Below are 22,322 nucleotides of genomic sequence, written 5' to 3' on the forward strand. Positions count from 1 at the left end.
CTGCCAACCTAGCAGTTCGAAAGCACACCAGTGCAAGTAGAAAATTGGTACTGCTGCAGCAGGAAGATAAATGCTGTTTCCATGTGCTCTGGCTTCCATCACAGTGTCCCGTTGCGCCAGAAGCGGTTTAATCCTGCTGGCCACATGACCTAGAAAGCTATCTGTGGACAAAGGCCGGCTCCCTTGGTCTGAAAGTGAGATGAGTGCCACACCCCATAGCCATCTTTGACTGAACTTAACTATCCAGGGGTCCTTTACCTTTACCTTTTTTTATCTTCACCTAACTTAAATGCTCTTTCTGACTGTTTCTGGAGAAGAAAGAATTGAAGAAATCAGTCAGTGTATGTACAGATGCCCTGGGCACACAACTCTTGCTTTGTACAGTGGTAGATGTGCCTAACGTCGGCTGTGTATCCCATCATTCATAGAAGATTTGCCGACCTATTAATGTCTCGCCTTGCCTAGAGTTGAAGGAATTTACCATTGTTCAGGTGTGAAATGTAACACTGTTGCCATGTGTGTAACGCCTTTTTCCATGGATACCTTCATTTCTCTTCCCTTCCGTATTACAGTCATGCAATGTCAAGAAACAGAGGACATTCTGGAAGTGGAGTTTACAGCAATATTGCTCCCCCTGGAGCTTACAATCAGGGAAATACTTACAGACCACTGCTGGGAAGACCACAACAGATTCCAAAATTGCTTTCAAGTAAGTTTTTCCCCCCTTTCTATTTTAATTTTTAAAAATGGAACTCAAGGTTCTATTTAATCATTTGGCCAGTTGGAAGCATATGATACTTGGTTTGCTATTGCCATCTAGTACTTATGTTTAAGTTAACCTTCCTGTTACTGAAACTTCACAGTCCTACATCATTGTTGCTGGGCCTTCACAATCGTACATCTTTTTATCATTGTTTGAACATGTCCTCACAGTACAAGTTGAGAACTGGTGTAGTGAGTGGCTAAGAGGATGATCCAGGAATTCCTCAGTACAGATTTTATAAGAAGAACAAACCCACTTGTAGCCTTGGGAATGACTCTCTCTCCCTTTCTCAGGCCCTCCCCTCTGTAAAGCAAGGGTGGTAGTCATACAAGCCTACTTTAGAGTGCTGTTATGGGGTGTCTAAAGCATTATACAGCGGTACCTTGGGTTACAAACACCTCGGGTTACAGACTCCGCTAACCTAGAAGTAGTACCTCGGGTTAAGAACTTTGTCCCAGGATGAGAACAGAAATCGCACGAATTAAGTTTGTAACCAGAGGTACCACTGTAAATGCCTTTTCTTACTCATGAAAACTTGGGAAAATACAAAAAATGTCTAGGAGTTTGAGTTTGGTTGCTCTATTTAGGTAGTTTTTAAAAATAACAAGACAGGTGCCTTAATTTATGTAGGAAATTTAATAAATATAAATTCACTTCTGCATTACAGGAAAAATGTTTTTGAATGATATTACAATGATATCAAACCTCAGTAATAAATACAAAAACGACTAAAACCAGCTGACTGGTAGTAGAGGAAAAAGAAAGGGGAGATTTTGTCCAGTGTTTATGGTCTTGTATTTATGCCCAGTTTTGAAGATGATTTCTGAATTTGAGCTTCTGGTCTTCCACAACCATGGTCAGCAACAGAAAGGCCCTGCTAAAGGGAGATGAGGAGAAATCATTCCATTTTGTGGCCTGCTCCTGACCATAGTTTTACATACTAGTAGGTCTGCCAGGACTCCAGGATTTCTAGCAATGTGGTTGGTTAGCACTTGTACAAGTATCATTATGCGTTCATGTATCATTGCGTTGGTAGGAGTGTTGGTCTGAGAAATAAGGGTGGAGATATTTGTCAATATATTGGTTTGTCAAGATCTTACTCCATCTGTGTGATAGAATTATTCAAATCCACTTCACTTTTGTTTCCTTAAATCTCATCATATTCTAAGAACATTAACTTGTGAACTTAGCATACTAAGCTTTTTATTTTCCAGGACATCTTTTTGTAAGTGAATGAAAATTAGAGTATAGCAGGGTAATACAGTCAATCCAATCTAAGCTCTCTCAGAGCTAGCTGTGGGGGTTAGTGGTGTTCCCTGATTTCACATTGATGTGCCAATTTTCAGCTGATGAATAATTGTATGCTGATAGCTTGCAGGAGTCAAGTGGAGTCTGCTAGTACTATGCGAATACAGGCTTGGATTTTGCTGTCAGAGTGTCTGATTTTATTATTTTCATTTCAGTCAGTAAACTTGTCAATTAGCTGACTTTCCACTAATCAAAAAGAAAAAAGGGGGGGAGCATTTTTCAATCAGTAAACATGAAGTCTTGGCTTTGATTGCCATGCTGATTACATAAGTTATCACTTCAGTTGCTACTGGAGAGGGCAACTTAAATTGTTGCATCGGTTCTGGGAATTGCTTGCATTTTCAAGACCAATGAAATATTAACTGTCATTTCTCTCGTTTTCTGTACCTTTTTGAAATGTCAACCTCTTGTTTTTATGTTTCCTCACTTACCTATTTTCTTACATTGCCATGATCAAAGGTAGAAACTTGGCATTGCAGCTCTTTCTGTTACGGTATTTAGGTGTGTGCTGTGTACCTTGAGTAAGAAGAACTATTTTCAGTGTTGTCTCTTTGTGTGGAATTCTGCTGTTTATACAGATATTTGGATAACAGTGTCAGTGCTGTTAGAGAAGTGTCCAAACCAGTACTTTTTGAGCTAACGGCTCTTAACAATTATGAAAGCAGATATCAGAATGCATCCAGATTATTATTTACTCTCATTTAGCACTTCACTTCTATGTTATTCTTTTTGAAATCCTGAGTTTTACCCTCTTTTTGTGAGTGAGGCAGCGGTGGTGGGGGATAATGGAATGGAGAGGGGCTAGAATGCCTCTTCTCCCTTGACCCTTCAAAAATACCATCCCAGCTCTGCCCATCGGAATAGGAGATGAAATGAGCTGGTCCCTGCCCATGTAGTATGCTTTTTGCTAGTTTTCCAGAAATGTAATAAAGATATGTGAAATGGTTTTGTATAGGAAAGGTTGCCACATCCTTTATAAACCATTTAAGTTGTATATTTCTCAGAACCGGCTGACTATTCAATATTAAGATAATTTAATAAGTCTTGATACGGACTTGAATTTAATACGTACATCTCACATGAATATTTGAGTTTTTTAAGATTAAACTACCATTACAATAGCAGTTGCTTCCTAAAGTAAATCCAAGATTTGTACTGTCTTAGTTTCATTAATTTATGATGGTGCTGTCTTACATTGTTAGTGCATAAGGAACCTCAAACCTTAAGGGCTTCAAATCCTGGCCACAAATGTGTTTATATGTTGAGGTTGGTATAGGGGTGTCCCTAATTTAGCCTGACCAGTTAGGAACATAGTGCAAAAAGCTTTGTTCATTGGCGTCTATGAATTACTCTGCTCCAACAGCAGCCAAAGCAGGAATTGCCAGTGTTGAAATTAGGCTGGATTTCCACCAGCAAAGTTACATTGGTGTCAATCAGACATGCCTGCACTGTACACGGTTCATTCAACTGCTACGATAAAAGGTTTTTGTTCAGGTCAGACCATTAAAGTATAAGCCATCCAGTCTGAATGTGCCTGGAGAGGGGCTCAGGTTTCCTTCCAGCCATGCCTTTTTTAATGCTTGGATTCACAAAGGCCGTGTGGCATTCCAGTAAATTATTGCTAGCCCCTGGTGTTCTTGAATATTAGCCCATTATCAGGGACATTACTGTCCTGTCATAGTAAATCCATTGGACAACTTCTGAATCCAGCTGTTATAATGAGGTGGCACTTAAACATCATTGAGGATAATCAAAGATGTCACTGAAACTGAAGCTTTTGATTGATAAATGATGTAAGTGTTTTGAACTCACCAGGGATCTATTGATTAGATATTTCTTTCATTCTGTTTACTGGTCCATTTATTTAAAAGAACAGAAGCCATTTAATTGCATGGCTTGTTAAATGATGTTGTCGCTGGTACATCTTTGTAGTATGTTGTACTTTTGAGCTAAGAAAAGACGTAAGTGGGTGGTCTTTTAGTAGCATCAGATGGATGCAGTTCCCGGTGTCCTTAGCCACAGTTCACCTAGTGTGTAGCTTTCTAATACAGATTATACTAAAAGTACTTAGTTTCTCAGATTTATAGCCGCCTCATCTGGAAAGCTTGGTGATGGGTAACAAACATGCCTGGAAGTTGGCCTTTCTTGCTGTCTTCTGAGTAAAAAGAATGAGATTGCTAATCAATTAATGATTTGGTTTATTTTCATGGGGGCAAATTTTAATTGATGGCGCTGCAGTTGTTGGGCTTTGGGAGGGAAGGGTTTAAAAAGATAATATATTAAAGTGGTCTTTCTAAGAATGAGTGGTTGTTTTTGTTTTGCAGTTAAAAGTTATCTCACATTTCTCCATGTCACAGAAGGCCACCTGAGATTTTAATAATATTACTGGAGTTAAATTTAATTGGCAATATGGCTTTTAACTGATCAGTGACAGCAATAAAGAGGTTAATTCTCCCCTCACAGCTGCCATGCCAAAGTGTGTTTCAATAGAATTTTGGAAATTAAGCCATTCTTACACATTATATGAGGGGCAGCTTGCTTTCTCCCTTTACCAAAATTTTTGCTAAATACTAACTTTTTGTCACTGTGTTCTTTGTAATTCTTAAAACTAAAAGTTCTAGAATTCTTATCTGTGTAAGGATTTAAAACTACTTGTTTTTGTAATAAGTCTTAAAATACACCTATTTGTGGTTCACTGTGATATGTTACATGTGTGTTTATATTTTATTTTGCTTTAATTTCACAGATATTGGTCCCCAAGACTCATGGCAAGGTCCTACACCTCTCTTTCAGCACCCACCACAAAGATTTGACAGGTATTTGTTAAAAAATTCCTTTTAATTACATATGTTAGTGTCTCAATGGAAACCAACTCCTAGAATTTCTATAACTGTTATTTTTGTTATAAAGATCTCTCTAAATATCTCTCTAAACCCATCTTTGGATGGTTTCTGTAAGACCTTTCCTTTAATAATCAGAAACTTCAAAATTAACTTTGCTGTTGATGCTTCTGCTGTAGCATTCTTGGTTCTTTGGCCTCTCTCTCTTTGAAGCACTATGAATTTCAACACAGACAGCTTAAAATTGCATTAGGTTTTGGACAGGCTAAACAAATTTCTTTTTAGGAGAGTTGTGGAGCTTAATGAGGCATAACTAATGGTGGTCCACTTTTATCATCACTGTGCAGGAACCACAGCATTAGTACAGACCAGCCATTGATTCTTGCTACAAACCTCTTGAAGTCCTAATCAGCTTCTTTGGTGCAGCTTTTTCAGGCCTGACAAGTCTATTGTAGGCCAGTGTCACTGTAGGTCAGTAGTTATTAGTTGCCACTGAAAACAGTTTCTTTAACTACTTAAGACTGAACTGAATTAAATGCAGGAGGGACTCTGAGAAGGATTAAGGAATCTGCAGTCCAATAAGTACCATGGAACAGAGAGAATGTGACATGGTTTGATAATAAGGGATGTTTTATATGTGTGTCCCTTCATTGAGAAGCTGATTGTATGCCCTTAAAACCAGATATCCTGGGGTTTGGAAAGTGTATCTTTGAATAATTCTGTTATATCTGTAGAGCAAAATAAGATAATACAAATAAAATAGTTGCTAAACTGAGCATATGTTTTCTTTGTATGTATTGTTCCTTGCTATAAGAGAACACCTAATAACAAAAAATTGAGTAAATCGCCTTCTAATTTTGCTATCACAGTTCCAAGAGTATATGGGAATTCTGATTGGAGGGGAATTCTGATTGATTATTTATCTTGAAGTGCTTTACTTTCCTTATATTTGTAGGCCAATTAAAAAAAAAAGAGTTCAAGAACATTGTGACTTGTCTCTTTATAGTCATAATCAAGAATACTCATTAATGTGCTTTCATCGATTTTTGTACTGCTATTAAATTAAATCAGTTAAATCATAAGTACAGCATAATATGCTATGCTTTCATTATGACACCCCTCCCCCCTGTCAAGAGTAAATAAACCTTTCTGAGCCCCCCTGCATTTAACTGAGACCAAAAGCAAGCAGTTTGCTTAGCTGTAGTTGTTCTTGTTCCAAGTTAAATGGGAAGGCAGGTCAGATTTTTTTAAAAGGAGATTACACATTTAAGATTCCTGCAATATTTTACAAAAAGGCTAGAGTGCTGCCTTCTCTCCCACCCCCTGGCACTTGCCCAGCTAACCTCAGTGGGCAGTTAAGGTCTGCAACCTATGTCGGTATTCTGGTCTGCTTTTCAGTTAAGATGGGCTCACCACAATGGCAGGTCAAGGAGGACGATATCATTCATTTTGGAGAAGCCTCCACCCCGCCTTTAAGAACCATTTATGTAAATGTGGTATTCTCAAAGGACCACCTGCTTGCTATATCATGAACTTGATCAGCTCCCTGAAACAATTTTATCTCACTGTGGCAGACCTATCAAAGGTTAATCAAGATGGACTAGAAGATACATCCACTGTTTCACTTGTTAGAAGGAGGAAATAATTCTCAAATGTCACAACAGCTGGGCCCATTTCAGATATTTCATTTCATTATAGGACCTGACTACCTGTGAGGTTGTATGATGAAACACATTTCTACCCCCCACCGCTGAGATGCTGTCTGAGACTAAGAATGCAAAAGCTTGATTTTTCTTTGTATTATCAACTTCACACAATGCTGTGTTGGTATCAGGTGACCCAGAGCATGTTCAGAAGGTACATGTTGTAGCAGCCTTGCTGAAGTTAAATAGGTTTGAGTCTGGTCAATAACTGGGGGGGAGGCTGCCTGAGAATCTCATATATTCTGCCTTGAGTTCCATGATGGAATAAAGGTTGGGGTATAAATAGACATTGGTGGTACTTTGTTTCAGGCAAAGTAATTTGTATGAACGGTCCCTGTCTGTAAGATTTCAGCTTTTCAACTTCTGATTTACTTGCTAGGTTAATTTTGAAAGTTGAAGCTTTTCATGGCTTAATTTTGCATCTGTGAGAATTAGGTATTGGGGTCAAGCACCATTTTGCTTTGTTTTCAAGTGCTTGAAAATATCTACTTGGCTGCTGCTGGAAGCAGAATTTGGGGCTAGGTGGATCTTTTTTTAATCCAGTAGGGCAGTTGTTCCATTCTTATAGAATGTTGCAGAAAAACATTTTTTTATCTTTCATGGACCAGAAAAACCACACATATAGCCAGGTTCACCTCAGAGTATAAGCCGTTTCATAGTGGACAACCAGGAATCCCTGACTTCTCACCACATTAGTGACTTACGAAGAGTGCTGGTTGTCAAAAGTAGTGCTCTGCTATCCTCTGCTAAGTGGCAACCCAAGGGGAAGAAGGGCCCTATTATTTTACTGGTGGGTATTGGTGCAGGAGGGATGCAGGTGGCGCTGTGGGTTAAACCACAGAGTCTAGGACTTGCCAATCAGAAGGTCGGTGGTTCGAATCCCCGTGATGGGGTGAGCTCCCGTTGCTCAGTCCCTGCTCCTGCCAACCTAGCAGTTCGAAAGCACATCAAAGTGCAAGTAGATAAATAGGCGGAAAGGTAAACGGCATTTCCGTGCACTGCTCTGGTTCGCAAGAAGCGGCTTAGTCATGCTGGCCACATGACCCGGAAGCTGTACGCCGGCTCCCTCAGCCAATAAAGCTTTACCTTTACCTTTATTGGTGCAGGGGTGTCAACTTCAGCCAATAAAGCTTTTCCTTTACCTTTATTGGTGCAGGGGTCTCAACTTGAATAAAATATTGTGGGGGCCCAGGAAAGCCCCACCCCACAAAATTGATCACATGACACAGTGCACACACACTATTTGAATGGGAATGCCTATCAACTTTGCGGGGACCTGGCCACCTCAAATATTTTATTGTGGGGGCCAAAGCTCCCACAGCCCCTAGGAATTAACTTCTATGTATTGGTGGGAGGCTGGAGTTACTGAATAGCCTTCCATTCACATAGACTTCCTACCTTGGTAGGAGGTAGCAGCCATGAAAGCAGCAGTTTCAATAGATGTTTGCTGGTGCTTAAGCGAAGCAAGTCTAAAAATCTGTTGGATTTGCAGAACAAGAAAAGTGCATCTTTGTATCCTAGCCTACTAGCTTTGGTAGAGTTCCACTAGGAACTCTTCTTGAGAAATGTTAACTCTGACTTATACAACAACACTAGGCACTTGATGACTGTTGCTCAAAGTACATGAATTGGTTTTTCCAGTACTTTCCCCAAGATACTGATCATGTAACTAGCCAGATGATACCTTTTAGCTACTTTATATTATTTGGTCCTGCTAATGATACATCATTTTGCTCAAATGTATTTTAAATTTTTGGTTAAGACAGAGGAAATCCTGTGGGTGACAGAGCTTAGGTCTTAACTATAACTAAAACAAACTACATTTTCTGTATACATTCATACATACTCTTGCTATATACTGGTACAGTTAAAACAGTACTTGTTGGTAATCTGGGATGGCATTCTTGGTGATAATAAGACATTGCATTTGTGTTCCCATATAAACAGTATGCCAAATGTTGGTTGGTCCATGCCAATTAGTGCTGACGTTGCTAGGTCACTGTGGTCAATTGAAAACGGCATCAATAGAACTTGAAAAGGTTTCCTCCTGAGCAGACCTTCTGACATATTGAGTAGAATAATGGATGGGGGGAGATAACGCTTAAAGCCCTTACCCTGGATTCAAACTACTCTGCAGTAAGAATTCATTTGCAACCTGCAATTAACTAGAAAGAATGGACTCCCAGATTAGCCTGGATGTCCACAAAATAAAGCCTCACTCTGGCGCTTGTTTACTCTTGAGATAATGTTACATTTTGCTGGCGTGATTTTTTTCTTTATGCTTCAAATCCCTGCACAGAGGCAGGTTGGGGAGGCAGCAATACCAAATGGACCATATTCTTTCAGGACATCTTTAAAACCTGAATCTGAATTTGACAAAGATTTTTAAATCCTTATGTTTGTTCCCAGTGAGCATACGCTTTTAGTTTAGTTTTTGTTTAATGTTCCACTACCAGGAAAGAAGCAAACTTGTTGTAATATAACAGTAAGCTTGGTTCTTAAGAGGTGCTTAATATTTCTGTAAATAAGCTGAGGTGTGCCATATCCAACGCCACTTACTATAGCTTTTAGACAGATGGTAAGAAAACTTGTACATATGATATACATGTTTTTTCTTCAGAAATTCCGGGGCCACTCCGCTTCTTGCATGGAACCGCATGCCTCATTCGCAAGGACAACCGTACCAACAAAATCAGTACCAACGCCCAGGTGGACCAATGAATTACCCACAAAGGCCCAATGATCGGAGGGAAAGGGGAAGACAGGTAACAAAGTGCTGTGTGGTTGTTCTTTGTGATCCTCTAGCGAGCTAGAAGAAAGTGGGGTATAATGTAATCTCAATCCTGAAAGCTAACAGGATGTTCTTTGGCTATAGAAAAAAATCATATGTATAGTCATTGAATGTATGGGATATATTAAATACAAGCAACTCCCAAGGAGTGTTCCAAGGCACTATGTGTTTAAGTGAAATTGTGTATATTTGAAACATCATTGAAAAAGCCTACAACACACACACACCCGTTCTGCCCTGCCCCTTTTTGTGACGTTTTTGGGTCACTTGCAGGTTCTGCGTGATGTGCACATGTATGGTTGCACACATATCAGACATGCCTAAAACAGTGGCTTCCTGTAAATTAATCATTTAGCAAAGAGTACAGTTTCACAGTAAGGTACTTGAACACCCAGTGAGTTTTTCTGTGGATCTAACTGTGGTTAAGACTCATTATAATTAATGTTGTCCTGTTAATTTTAATGGGATATAAGGATGAATAATTTTATCTGGACTGTGGCTGATATCTAGACCTGTAACAATTTTCACACATCCTATGCTGAAAATATCTGCCACCACAAAATGTCAAAGGATTGTCATTACCAGAAGAATATGTTTGATGATAGGGTCCTTTTGCTGCCTCCATCCTCTTTCAGAAGTGGCCACTCCGTGGGGAGGAGGAACTGGAGCAGCTCCTGCCCCTGCCTGCCAGCTAGATAGGAGCTCTGTCTTGTTTTCCAGACCTTTTTTGCCTTTGTGGGACTTAGCTTGCTTCCTTTGGTCATGTGGGGCAGTTTGTCATGGATGTGCATATGCTCTTTCTGTGATGAGCTTGCATGTGAAGGGTCCTGCTTATGTCTGGGACTGGGTGGAGGACCTGCTCTCCAGCTGTTGCTGGACTATCTCCCATCTTCCTTGACCATTGGCCATGTTGGCTGGGTCTGGTGGAAGTTAAAGTCCAACAAGAAGGCCACAGGTTCCTCATTCCTTTGAAGAATCTCTGACTTCTTTTATTAGCCATACATATTTTGCCTAAAATCAAAATGATATTTTTATCTCAAGGCCTGAATTAAATATTGCTACTAATTTTTCTTTTTTAACATGCAATAAAGAATCCAGTCAATATAAGTAGGCATACAACATGCTAACCAGTTGAAAACTGTGTACATAGGCAAACGATAACTAAAAACATTAAACTAAACAATGTGGAAATTATTGAGCCACCTTCTGGGACTGATCTTAGCTTTTGAAATAATATAAGAATCAAATTTTAGCCTTAAATTCTCTTTCAAGAGTAACTGAATAAGTAGAAACAGGTAGCATTCTGAAGAGGTTTCACTACTCTCTAATGCTAGGATCAGCTATTATTCTGCTTTAAAAACTTGTTTCCTGTGTAATTTTCCCCTGTGGTAGGTCTGCATAGTCCCTTTTTCAAAAATAAATTCTTATTTTGGATAATCTGATATCCCTCTTATAAGACTGCACACAATCTGAAAGGCAGATCTTGCATTCCAGATCTTGATTCTCTCCCCAGCCCACCCCCTCAAGTTCCCTTGATGCAATGACATTTCACTGCTGGCACCAAAACACAGTAATCCATTGATATCTCAGGTCTGCACTTGTGCCTTTACTGGGATGATTGCATGAGAGTATAAGTGTTTGCGCAATTCTTACCTTAAACACCTGATACTGAAAGCTCTATTGAAATTGCATCAAACTGTTGATAAGCTGTCCTGAGCATTTGGTGGATGCTTCTTACCACAGTTGCGAGGGGGGTGGAGCTGTCCTCACACAACCATCACTTGGATGTACATCCTGGTCTTGTTCAAAAGCCATTCATCGGGGAAGGCTATTGAAAATGAAAAACTGAAGTTCTCCACATCTGGACATGTCTCACAGTTGCAAATAAAAAGTGCATCATGCTAGCCACTTCTAGTTACCAGAACAGCTGAAAATGTGTTTCTGGTTGGCATTAGCAGCTGCTGCAAGCTATGGGGATGGAGGGAAGAGTTTTCTGTAAGGCACTTTGCAAGTTGCAAATGCTAGGATTAGTTGCTGATTATTACTTTGATCTTTTGTCTTTCAAAAGATAGCCTAAATAGGACCCCAGAATTGGATTCAGGTTTGGGTTTCATTTGTAAAATTTTCCCCAAAATACACCTGCCATACTCAAGGACAGCATTAGATTCCTTTTTGTCTCTAACACTTCCCAATAGATCTGTGGGCAGGCCACGTGGCATCAGCCCATCAAATGCTTTGTTCACCTGTCACAGGATTGCCACAGACACACCAGGCTGCCTATGGAATAGCAGGGGTTGGGGCACCAGATAGAAGTCTGGAGATCGGATTTTGGCCACAGGCCTCTTTGCTAACCCTTTGCATAGATGCAAGTACTGTTTATTAAGCATAGCATGAAATAGTTACCCTAAGTTCCCTTTCAGAGAAACTATAAGGTTATTTACTACTTTGTACCCTATGTCAAAATGTATTTTATTGAAATATTGTACATATTTGCAAAAGAGTCCTCTTTTACAATTGCCGACTTTTGAATTAACTCTTAGTAGTCTGTTGTTCACATAGCTGAATAACCCTTTTGCAGGCTGCATAATGTAGTGCAAATAAAAGAATGTGAACAATACTTTCATGTTACTGGTCAAGAATAACTGGTCAGTTCAAGTCTCAAGCAGTTAATTTAATAGGGTTAATGTTAAACTTAAAGTTCCATGTAAATATGTTTTGTAATACGTTTTGTAATGTTAATTTACCAAGTTTCCGTTTTAGGTTCCCCTTATACTTTTAAAGTCCAGTTTTACTCAAAGAAAAAAATGGCAACTTTAATAGTAATAGCAATAAAAATAGCTATAATGGAGTTCAAGGATTGGTGGCAATTGAGAGTTATGATCCACGCCAAAGTTAAGACCTACTGATTTAGAGAGAAAGAGAAGCACATCCTTAATTCTCTCTGGGTTTGATGAGGCATAAAATTGCTTAACTTTGGGCTGGATTGTGCCTCTATTTGCATGTCATTTTATTTTTCTTGTACCACTTTTCTTGTAATCTCTTCTTTCTGTTTTGTACTACCTTATGACTGGAAAAAGTAGAGTAATACTATCTTTCTCCTTTGCAGGGTTATGGAAGGCCTTACCCATTGCCACCATCTGGAAGATACAACTGGAATTAGGCTTTTGGCATTTCCACCATTTAAAATAATCCTTTTTTAAATACCATCTTTATCATCTGAGTAATTTCTAGGTGATAAACTTTCTTTTTAAACTGTGTACATTTTTACTGATAAGATTTGATATGATACATATGTTACTTTACAACTGTACTGCAGAATACAAGTGAAATTAGCACTTATTTTGCTTGTGTGAAAAGTCTAATGAAGCAGGAGTCCTGTTCTGTCTTTACTGTGTGGTTTTTATTGCATTACTACATTGTTGATGCCTTTTGTATCCACATAAGAATATCCCTTTGGTTCAAAGCTAGGAAAAGGTTTGTCCTATGAAGGCTATTGCTATTGCATTGAAAACACACAGAAATTGTGTTTTAATTGTGGAAGTTAGCTTAGAGGCTATCTACAAGCACCATGTTTTAAAGACTTTTGGTCAGCATTCCTTCTAAAGTGCTTCATTGTTGATGTATTTGTCCCTTTAAAAAAAAGTTGGTGAAGTTTTGAAGTAAAAGTTTCATCTTTTACAACATCAATGTATCTTTGTTATGCAGTTTGTTTCATATTATTAGACAAGAATTAGAAGTTCTCAAGTTTGGCTGAGTCATTCCTATGCTACTTCATCCACAGGACCCACTTACGCTGCCTGCCTACTAAAGCAAACTGTGTGTGGGAGAGACAGAGAAAGAGAGAAAAAACACTCTTCTTTCCTTCAGTAACTTCTTAAAGCTTGACTTTGAGATATTAAAAATAAAGGGTCTAAAATAAATGCCTCTTCCTCCTGAAGCACTTACCCAACCATTAAATTAGATAAATTAGCAATGCTTTCCACACTTCTTTTACAAATACACTAACTGGAAATTTATAGTTCACCCCTTACCACATCACTAGGTGTATACTACTTTTGCGCAATCCCAGCTCTCTGCTCTCAGGAGGTTTGCAGCAGGAAACTCCCACATCAGCCGTGGCAGGAAGGGGAGTTGAACTGGGTCCTAAAACATTTAATTTAGAAACATTAATAGAATTGTCATCTTCCTATATGCAGGGATTTTCTTTTTCTAGGAACTTGTTCATTTGTTTTCTGTGCTTATATGCCTCCTTTTGGGCAAGACATTCAGAACAGGTGACAGTTTATAATAATAAAATGTCCAAAGCTAGGATAAGACAGGACTAGTTCACATGTATGTTCATCGCTTGATGGCTGCTACATCAACGGATGAATTGCATGTGTGAATGAGGCATTGGAGGACTAATGCTACAAATAAGAGCTTTAATGTGCACTAGATGTCACTCTAAAATGCAATGGATTTCTTTCTTTTTTAAAAAATAATTTTTATTGGTTTTTCCATGAATACATCCTCTTAACAATATTTCTCTAACAATTTTCCATATTTGCCCCCTCCTCCTCTGGACTTCCCTCACATTCCCATTTTGTTTTATTTCCATATTACTCACTTCCCAAAAATTTCCCAATACATATAGTCTTACTTTTTGTTATATACAATTGTGTTTGTTTATTCAAACCCTGCCAATGAGTCCAATTCTTTATGCTGCCTCTTCATATATGTTGTAAATCAGGGGTCAGCAAACTTTTTCAGCAGGGGGCCAGTCCACTGTCCCTCAGACCTTGTGGGGGGCCAGTCAATTTTTTGGGGGGGGGGATGAACAAATTGCTATGCCCTACAAATAACCCAAGGAGTCGCGGGTGGCGCTGTGGGTAAAACCTCAGCGCCTAGGACTTGCCGATCGTATGGTCGGCGGTTCGAATCCCCGCGGCGGGGTGAGCTCCCGTTGTTCGGTCCCAGCACCTGCCAACCTAGCAGTTTGAAAGCACCCTTAAGTGCAAGTAGATAAATAGGTACCACTTTATAGCGGGAAGGTAAACGGCGTTTCCGTGTGCTGCACTGGTGCTGGCTCGCCAGAACAGCTTCGTCACGCTGGCCACGTGACCCGGAAGTGTCTCCGGACAGCGCTGGCCCCCCGGCCTCTTAAGTGAGATGGGTGCACAACCCTAGAGTCGGACACGACTGGCCCGTACGGGCAAGGGTAACTTTACCTTTACCTTTACAAATAACCCAGAGATGCATTTTAAATAAAAGGGCACATTCTACTCATGTAAAAACACACTGCTTCCCGGACCGTCCACAGGCCGGATTTAGAAGGGGATTGGGCCGCATCCAGCCCCTGGGCCTTAGGTTGCCTACCCCTGTTGTAATTGGTTCCCATTCTCTTTTAAAGTCTTTGTTATCCTTTTCATGTAGTTTATCTGTTAATTTTGCCAGTTCTGCATATTCCATAAGTTTCCCTTGCCATTGTTCTTTCGTTGGTATTTCTTCTGTCTTCCAAGCTTGTGCTAATTCAATTATTGCCGCTGTTGTTGCATACATAAATAATTTCCAATTTTCTTTTTTTAAATCTTGATCTAAAATTCCTAGAAGGAATGCTTCTGGTTTCTTAACAAAAGTCTTTTAAAACATTTTTTTAATTCATTATATACCATTTCCCAATAATTTCTAACCCTTTTGCATTCCCACCACATATAATTCTCTTTCAACAAAATACAATCTGTAAATTTTAAATTCACCTTCCACCCTTTTCCCAATTTTCAAGTTGTATATTGTGACCTAAATCATGAGCCCACTTTATTTGTGCTGACTTTACCATTTCATCCAGCGTTTCCCCATATAACAGGAGATTATACGTTTTTTGAGTAATTTTGTATCACTCTCAATTATCTCTTTTTGAAAGTTTGACACTGTGTAGCTGAAACCTGTTTATTTACTTGCACTGGCATGCTTTCGAACTGCTAGGTTGGCAGGAGCTAGGACAGAGCAATGGGAGCTCACTCCGTCGCAGGGATTCAAACTGCTGACCTTCCGATCAGCAAGCCGAAGAAGCTCAGTGGTTTAGACCACAGCGCCACCTGTGTGGGTTTTTTTAACCTTTTGTGTGTGTGTAAATTAGCCATCTCACAGGTGTAGGCTTACATACGCGCACATATATCCTGCAGCAGTAAACCTGAGCTTGATACAAGTGTACATTTGACTGAAAGCTGCAGCTAATCGTGGCTTCCGGGACTGCTGCGGAAAGGAATGTCGGTGTGCTAAGTGTTGCCTGCAACACGGAGCTGGCAGGAAGGCTTTGAGGGCAGTGCCAGAGCTCAGTGCACCCCCAAAAAAACCCCACAGGAGTGTGGGGACCCAAGGGTTCCCGCAGAGCGAAAATTATCGCCTCCCCCGAGCCCCCCTGGTGGCTATTCAGCACACGGGAGGAAAAGGTGAGAGGCTTGAGGACGCTTCAAGGCACCATCGCGGCCCCTGCCAAAGCTACATTCAGACACCAGAAGCAGCAGACCTTCCTAATTAGCGGTAAAAACCAATAAAACAATTTAAAGGCGCAATTAGACCATAAAACGTCAATTTGGTGAGACGGAGATAAAAGAGGAAGTCAGTCTCTGATCTTTGTGGACAGGCTCTGCAATGGATTCTTTTGTGAATGGGACTTGATTTTGTTTATTGCTATGGAGAATTGCTACAGCTAAATCTGACTGGATTGTCACATTCTAATGGCTTGCAACTTTAACTGTATCCAGTTACCCAATGAGATATAAGTGGAAATCTACACAGCTGGAGGTTTAAGCAAACTTTATAAAAATTTGGAGGAGCTAAAGAAGAAGGGGGAAGTAAAGACAGGAAGCATTTTAGATCTGGTCCTAACCAATGTTGATGACCTGGTTAGTGGGGTAGAAGTGGAAGGATCATTAGGCGCGAGTGATCATGCTCTTCTGAAGTTTACTATACAGCGGAAAGGAGCAGCCAAGCATACTAGGACTCAATTTCTTGACTTTAAGAAAGCTGACTTCATAAAACTTAGGGAAGTGCTGGGTGAGATCCCATGGACAGTAATACTAAAAGGAAAGGGAGTTCATGATGGCTGGGAGTTTGTTAAGAGGGAGATAGTAAAAGCACAACTTCAGGCAATACCAATGAGACGGAAACATGGAAGGTGCCTAAAGAAGCCAGGGTGGCTATCTAAAGAACTTTTAACTGAGTTAAGATTAAAAAAGGATGTGTACAAAAAATGGAAAAGGGGGGAAACCACCAAAGAGGAATTCAAACAAATAGCCAGCACATGTAGACACAGAGAAGCTAAAGCACAGAATGAACTCAGGCTTGCTAGAGAGGTTAAAAGCAACAAAAAAGGCTTTTATGGGTATGTCCGAAGCAAAAGGAAGAACAAAGAAACAGTGGGGTCACTCAGAGGAGAAGATGGTGAAATGCAAACAGGGGACACAGAAAGGGCTGAACTCCTCAATGCCTTCTTTGCCTCAGTCTTCTCCGATAAAGAAAACAATGCCTGACCTGAAGAATTTGGAGCAAATGATTCAGCAGAGGAAACACAGCCCAGAATAACTAAGGAGATAGTACAAGAATACTTGGCTAGTTTAGATGTATTCAAGTCTCCAGGGCCAGATGAACTGCATCCAAGAGTATTAAAAGAACTGGCAGATGTGATCTCAGAACCACTGGCAGTCATCTTTGAGAATTCCTGGAGAACAGGCGATGTCCCGGCAGACTGGAGGAGGGCAAATGTTGTCCCTATTATCAAAAAGGGGAAAAGAGAGGACCCAAATAATTACCGCCCAGTCAGTCTGACATCAATACCAGGGAAGATTCTGGAGCAGATCGTTAAGCAAACAGTCTGTGAGCACCTAGAAAGGAATGCTGTGATCACCAATAGTCAGCATGGATTTCTGAAAAATAAGTCATGTCAGACTAACCTGATCTCGTTTTTTGACAGAATTACAACCCTGGTAGATGAAGGGAACGCAGTGGATGTTGCCTACCTTGATTTCAGCAAGGCATTTGACAAGGTGCCCCATGATATTCTTGTAAAGAAGCTGGTAAAATGCGGACTTGACTATGCTACCACTCAGTGGATTTGTAACTGGCTGACTGACCGAACCCAAAGGGTGCTCATCAATGGTTCCTCTTCATCCTGGAGAAGAGTGACTAGTGGGGTGCCACAGGGTTCTGTCTTGGGCCCGGTCTTATTCAACATCTTTATCAACGACTTGGATGATGGACTCAAGGGCATCCTGATCAAATTTGCAGATGACACCAAACTGGGAGGGGTGGCTAACACCCCAGAGGACAGGATCACACTTCAAAACGACCTTGACAGATTAGAGAACTGGGCCAAAACAAACAAGATGAACTTTAACAGGGAGAAATGTAAAGTATTGCACTTGGGCAAAAAAAATGAGAGGCACAAATACAAGATGGGGGACACCTGGCTTGAGAGCAGTACATGTGAAAAGGATCTAGGAGTCTTGGTTGACCACAAACTTGACATGAGCCAACAGTGTGACACGGCAGCTAAAAAAGCCAATGCAATTCTGGGCTGCATCAATAGTATAGCATCTAGATCAAGGGAAGTAATAGTGCCACTGTATTCTGCTCTGGTCAGACCTCACCTGGAGTACTGTGTCCAGTTCTGGGCACCACAGTTCAAGAAGGACACTGACAAACTCGAACGTGTCCAGAGGAGGGCAACCAAAATGGTCAAAGGCCTGGAAACGATGCCTTATGAGGAACGGCTAAGGGAGCTGGGCATGTTTAGCCTGGAGAAGAGGAGGTTAAGGGGTGATATGATAGCCATGTTCAAATATATAAAAGGATGTCATATAGAGGAGGGAGAAAGGTTGTTTTCTGCTGCTCCAGAGAAGCGGACACGGAGCAATGGATCCAAACTACAAGAAAGAAGATTCCACCTAAACATTAGGAAGAACTTCCTGACAGTAAGAGCTGTTCGACAGTGGAATTTGCTGCCAAGGAGTGTGGTGGAGTCTCCTTCTTTGGAGGTCTTTAAGCAGAGGCTTGACAACCATATGTCAGGAGTGCTCTGATGGTGTTTCCTGCTTGGCAGGGGGTTGGACTTGATGGCCCTTGTGGTCTATTCCAACTCTATGATTCTAAGAAAATATCGGAAATTGGAATGACCTAATATTCTTCATATTAATATTAATATTATTATTAAGTTTACCTCCCTTGTTCTTGGAATATTAACTAATTGACTCCCCCTTATTGTTAAATATTGTATTGTATATCTATATATTTTATGTTATAGGTTTTTGAATGTGAAAGGGTGACAGGGAGAGAAATAGTTGACAAAAGGGAAAGAGAAACTGGAAGAAAGCCGGGAGGGGGGGATAGCTGTACGGCTGAACAGACTTAGAGCTGGTAGGTGTGACCTTGAACAACTCATATAACACTGGGAACCAACAGATAAGAAATGTCGGGGCCAGACAGAATAACAACACGGAAAACAGCAGCTTCGGTTACTGCTGCAGCTGCAAGACGGGCCAGTGTACAGGGCGATAATGGGGGGGAAAGCGATATAGAACAGGCAGACCCTTTTGCACTGCAGCTTTTAGAATTCAGGAAAGAGATGATGAAATCAATGCAAGAATTTATACAACAGGTCCGTAGTGACATGGAAAAATCTAATTTATCATTGAAGGAACAAGTACACAGAGATATTGAGAACTCAAACAAGGTTCTAAAGGAACAATTTGGGATATTGGGAGACAAGGTTAGCAACTTGGAGTCAAAAGTAGATAAATTAGAAAAATTAAGAGAGGAGGTCACAGAAGTAAGGGAAGAACAAAAAGGGATGCTAGGATTGGTACAAGGGGTCCAAGGGAAACAGAGTGATTTGGAGGATCAGTTTTTACTTTTGCAGCTACGAGAACGGGATAGGATGGTCAGAATCAGAGGCTTGCCAGACTCTGACTCTGAGCCAGTACTAGAGACATATGTGACACAGTTAATTTCAGAGTGGATAGGGGAAAGTACAGATTGGCTGGATGGTTCAGTTGAAAGCTGTTTCAGAATTAAATCGTTTCAGAGCAGAGAACGGAACCGCCCAGGAGACATTTTTTTAACATTAGTGACAAAAAAAGTGAAGGATGCAATCCTTCAGAATAGCTTTGAAAATGATCCCGTGGTTGCTGGACAGAAAGTAGACATCTTCAGAGAAATTCCTCTGAAATTGAGATTAAGAAGAACAAAATACCGGTTTTTGACAACGGCTCTTAGGAGAGCCAACATCAGATACAAATGGGAATTTCCTGAGGGTATCTCCTTTACATACATGAAGAGGAGATATAAGCTGACATCAGAATTTCAGGCGAGAGAATTCCTGGATAAAAATAGGAGAGACTTAGACCCCAAACAAGACAGGGGAAACCCCCGATCTGAGCAAAAGAAAGCCTTAGAACAACTTGCACTGGAAGAGGCAGCTTCAGGGAAAACAGATATTGTAACTGACTCTGGAAATGGCCAATCTTAAATTACTGAGCTGGAATGTTAACGGTTTGAACTCTGGAGCCAGACGACATCGGATTGAACATGTAATAGCAAAACAGAAATTGGATATAATCTGTCTCCAAGAGACACATATTGCAAAAAAGCATAAAAGGGTCTTAATTAACAAAAAATTAGGTATGGACTTCATCTCATCAGATAAAACAAAAAAGAGGAGTTGTTTTTTATATTAATCCTGCACTTGAACCCAAATTGATTCAGAAGGACGAAAAAGGCAGGATTTTAATAATACAAATTAAAATCCAGGGACAGAAAGTGATATTGGTTGGTATTTACACCCCTAATGATAAAAAAGCAACTTTTTTCAGGAAACTAGAAACAGAACTACTTGAATTTGCAGATCAAAAGATTATTTTAATGGGAGACTTAAATGGAGTTCCAACTTTAGACAAAGACAGATCAGCCAGGAAAAAAGAGACCAAAGAAGGTAAACTGCCGAAAACTTTTTTTGACATGACTCAAAATCTAAAGCTGATAGATATCTGGCGAGTGAGACATGTTTGATAGAGAGTATACTTTTTACAGCCATGTACATGACAGCAGTTTGAGAATAGACTCTATATGGATCTCCAAAGAATTAGAAACAAGAGTCAAAAGAATTGAAATCAATCCCAGAACCTTTTCAGACCATAATTCCCTGACTATGGAACTACAAAAAGAAAGCCAAATCTCTTTTAGATGGAGATTAAATGATGAGTTATTAGATGATCACAAATTTGTTGAAAAAGCAAAAAAGACCTTGATGGATTATTTTGAAATAAATAGTCAAGGGCTAACAAAGTTACAGATGGTCTGGGATGCAAGCAAGGCTGTAATGAGAGGACTCTTTATACAACAAAATTCATGTAAAAGGAAATTGAGAGAGAAAAAGAAAAAAAGAAATATTAGAGGAAATTATGAAAAAGGAGAAACAGCTGCCAGACAAAGCAAACAAAGAAGCAGTAAAACAGGCAATCAAAACATTACAAACCCAGTACTCAATGATTATAAACGAGGAAATCAGCTGGAAAATAAAAAGAGTAAAACAAAAATATTTTGAGCATGCAAATAAACCGGGGAAGTTGTTAGCCTGGCAGTTGAATAAAACTGAACAAAGGAACTCCATAAATAAAATTAACATAAATGGCAAAATGACAGACAAGCTGAAGGAAATACGAGAAGGGTTTGTTAAATATTTTTCTGAGTTGTATAGACAAGGGAAAGAAAAAACATTTAAGATAGAAGAGTACATCAGAAATAGCAATATGCCATATTTAAAAGAACAAAGGAACATCCTTAACTCCCAGATAACAATGCAAGAAATACTTGATGCAATAAAAAGCTCTAAAAATGGCAAGTCTCCAGGCCCAGATGGCTTTACAGCAAAATATTATAAGATATTAAATGAACAATTAGCGAACCCATTGAAAGATGTCATGAATGAAATACTGAACACAGGCGAAATCCCAGAAACATGGAAACAGGTCTATATAACAGTAATTCTAAAACAAGAGGCAGATTTGCTGCAAATTAAAAACTATAGGCCTATTTCCTTGTTAAATAATGATTACAAATTGTTTGCAAATATCCTAGCTAACAGATTTTTAAAAATATTAAATGAATATATACATCAAGATCAAGCCGGGTTCCTACCAGGAAGACAAATGAAGGAGAATATAAGGAATATTTTGAATATAATAGAATATTTGGAGGCTAAAAATGAAAAGAAAGTGGCAATGATGTTTATAGAAAAAGCCTTCGGTATTGTTTCTTGGAAGTTCATGATAAAGCTGTTAGAACAAATCAGAAGTGGTCCCAAGTTTTTAAAAGCAATAGCAGCAATCTATTCAGAACAAAAAGCTAAACTAATTATAAATCAGGTGATAACGGATGACTGTAAGATCCAAAAAGGAACAAGACAAGGATGCCCATTATCACCATTATTGTTTATTCTGGTCTTGGAAGTACTTGCCAAAAACATAAGAGCAAATAAAGAGATTACAGGTGTAAAAACTGGGAAAAGTGAATTCAAGTTAAAAGCGTATGCAGATGACCTAGTGATAACAGTGGAAGAACCTAAAACTTCACTCTCTAAAGTAATAGAAAAAAATCTGAATTTTGGGGAAGTGGCAGGATTTAAGCTAAATAGGAATAAAACTAAATTATTAGTTAAAAACATGAAGGAAGAATAAAGAACCGAATTAGAACAAAATATTGAGATTGAAGTCCATAAAAAGGTTAAATATTTAGGGATTTGGTTAACATCAAGAAATATAAACCTATTTAAAAATAACTATGAAAAAATTTGGCTTGAGGTAAAAAGAAATTTAGAAATATGGAGCAGAATGAATCTCTCAATGTTAGGAAAAATATCAGCGATTAAAATGAATGTGTTGCCA

At 39.5% G+C, this 22,322-nt stretch overlaps 1 protein-coding gene across 1 annotated transcript in view; it reads left to right on the forward strand.

Moving 5' to 3' along the window:
* XRN2 (5'-3' exoribonuclease 2) overlaps nucleotides 1–13,092 on the forward strand; it is a 59,236-nt gene extending 46,144 nt beyond the window's left edge. Inside the window, exons 27-30 of the mRNA XM_028738374.2 lie at nucleotides 573–709; nucleotides 4,818–4,887; nucleotides 9,235–9,379; nucleotides 12,512–13,092. Coding sequence (XP_028594207.2) covers nucleotides 573–709; nucleotides 4,818–4,887; nucleotides 9,235–9,379; nucleotides 12,512–12,565 — 406 coding nt within the window. The 3' untranslated portion in view covers nucleotides 12,566–13,092. The remainder of the gene's footprint in view (nucleotides 1–572; nucleotides 710–4,817; nucleotides 4,888–9,234; nucleotides 9,380–12,511) is intronic.
* The last annotated feature ends 9,230 nt before the right edge of the window (nucleotides 13,093–22,322 follow it).

The sequence above is a fragment of the Podarcis muralis genome, chromosome 8, assembly GCF_964188315.1.
Source record: "Podarcis muralis chromosome 8, rPodMur119.hap1.1, whole genome shotgun sequence".
Taxonomy (NCBI): Eukaryota; Metazoa; Chordata; class Lepidosauria; order Squamata; family Lacertidae; genus Podarcis; species Podarcis muralis.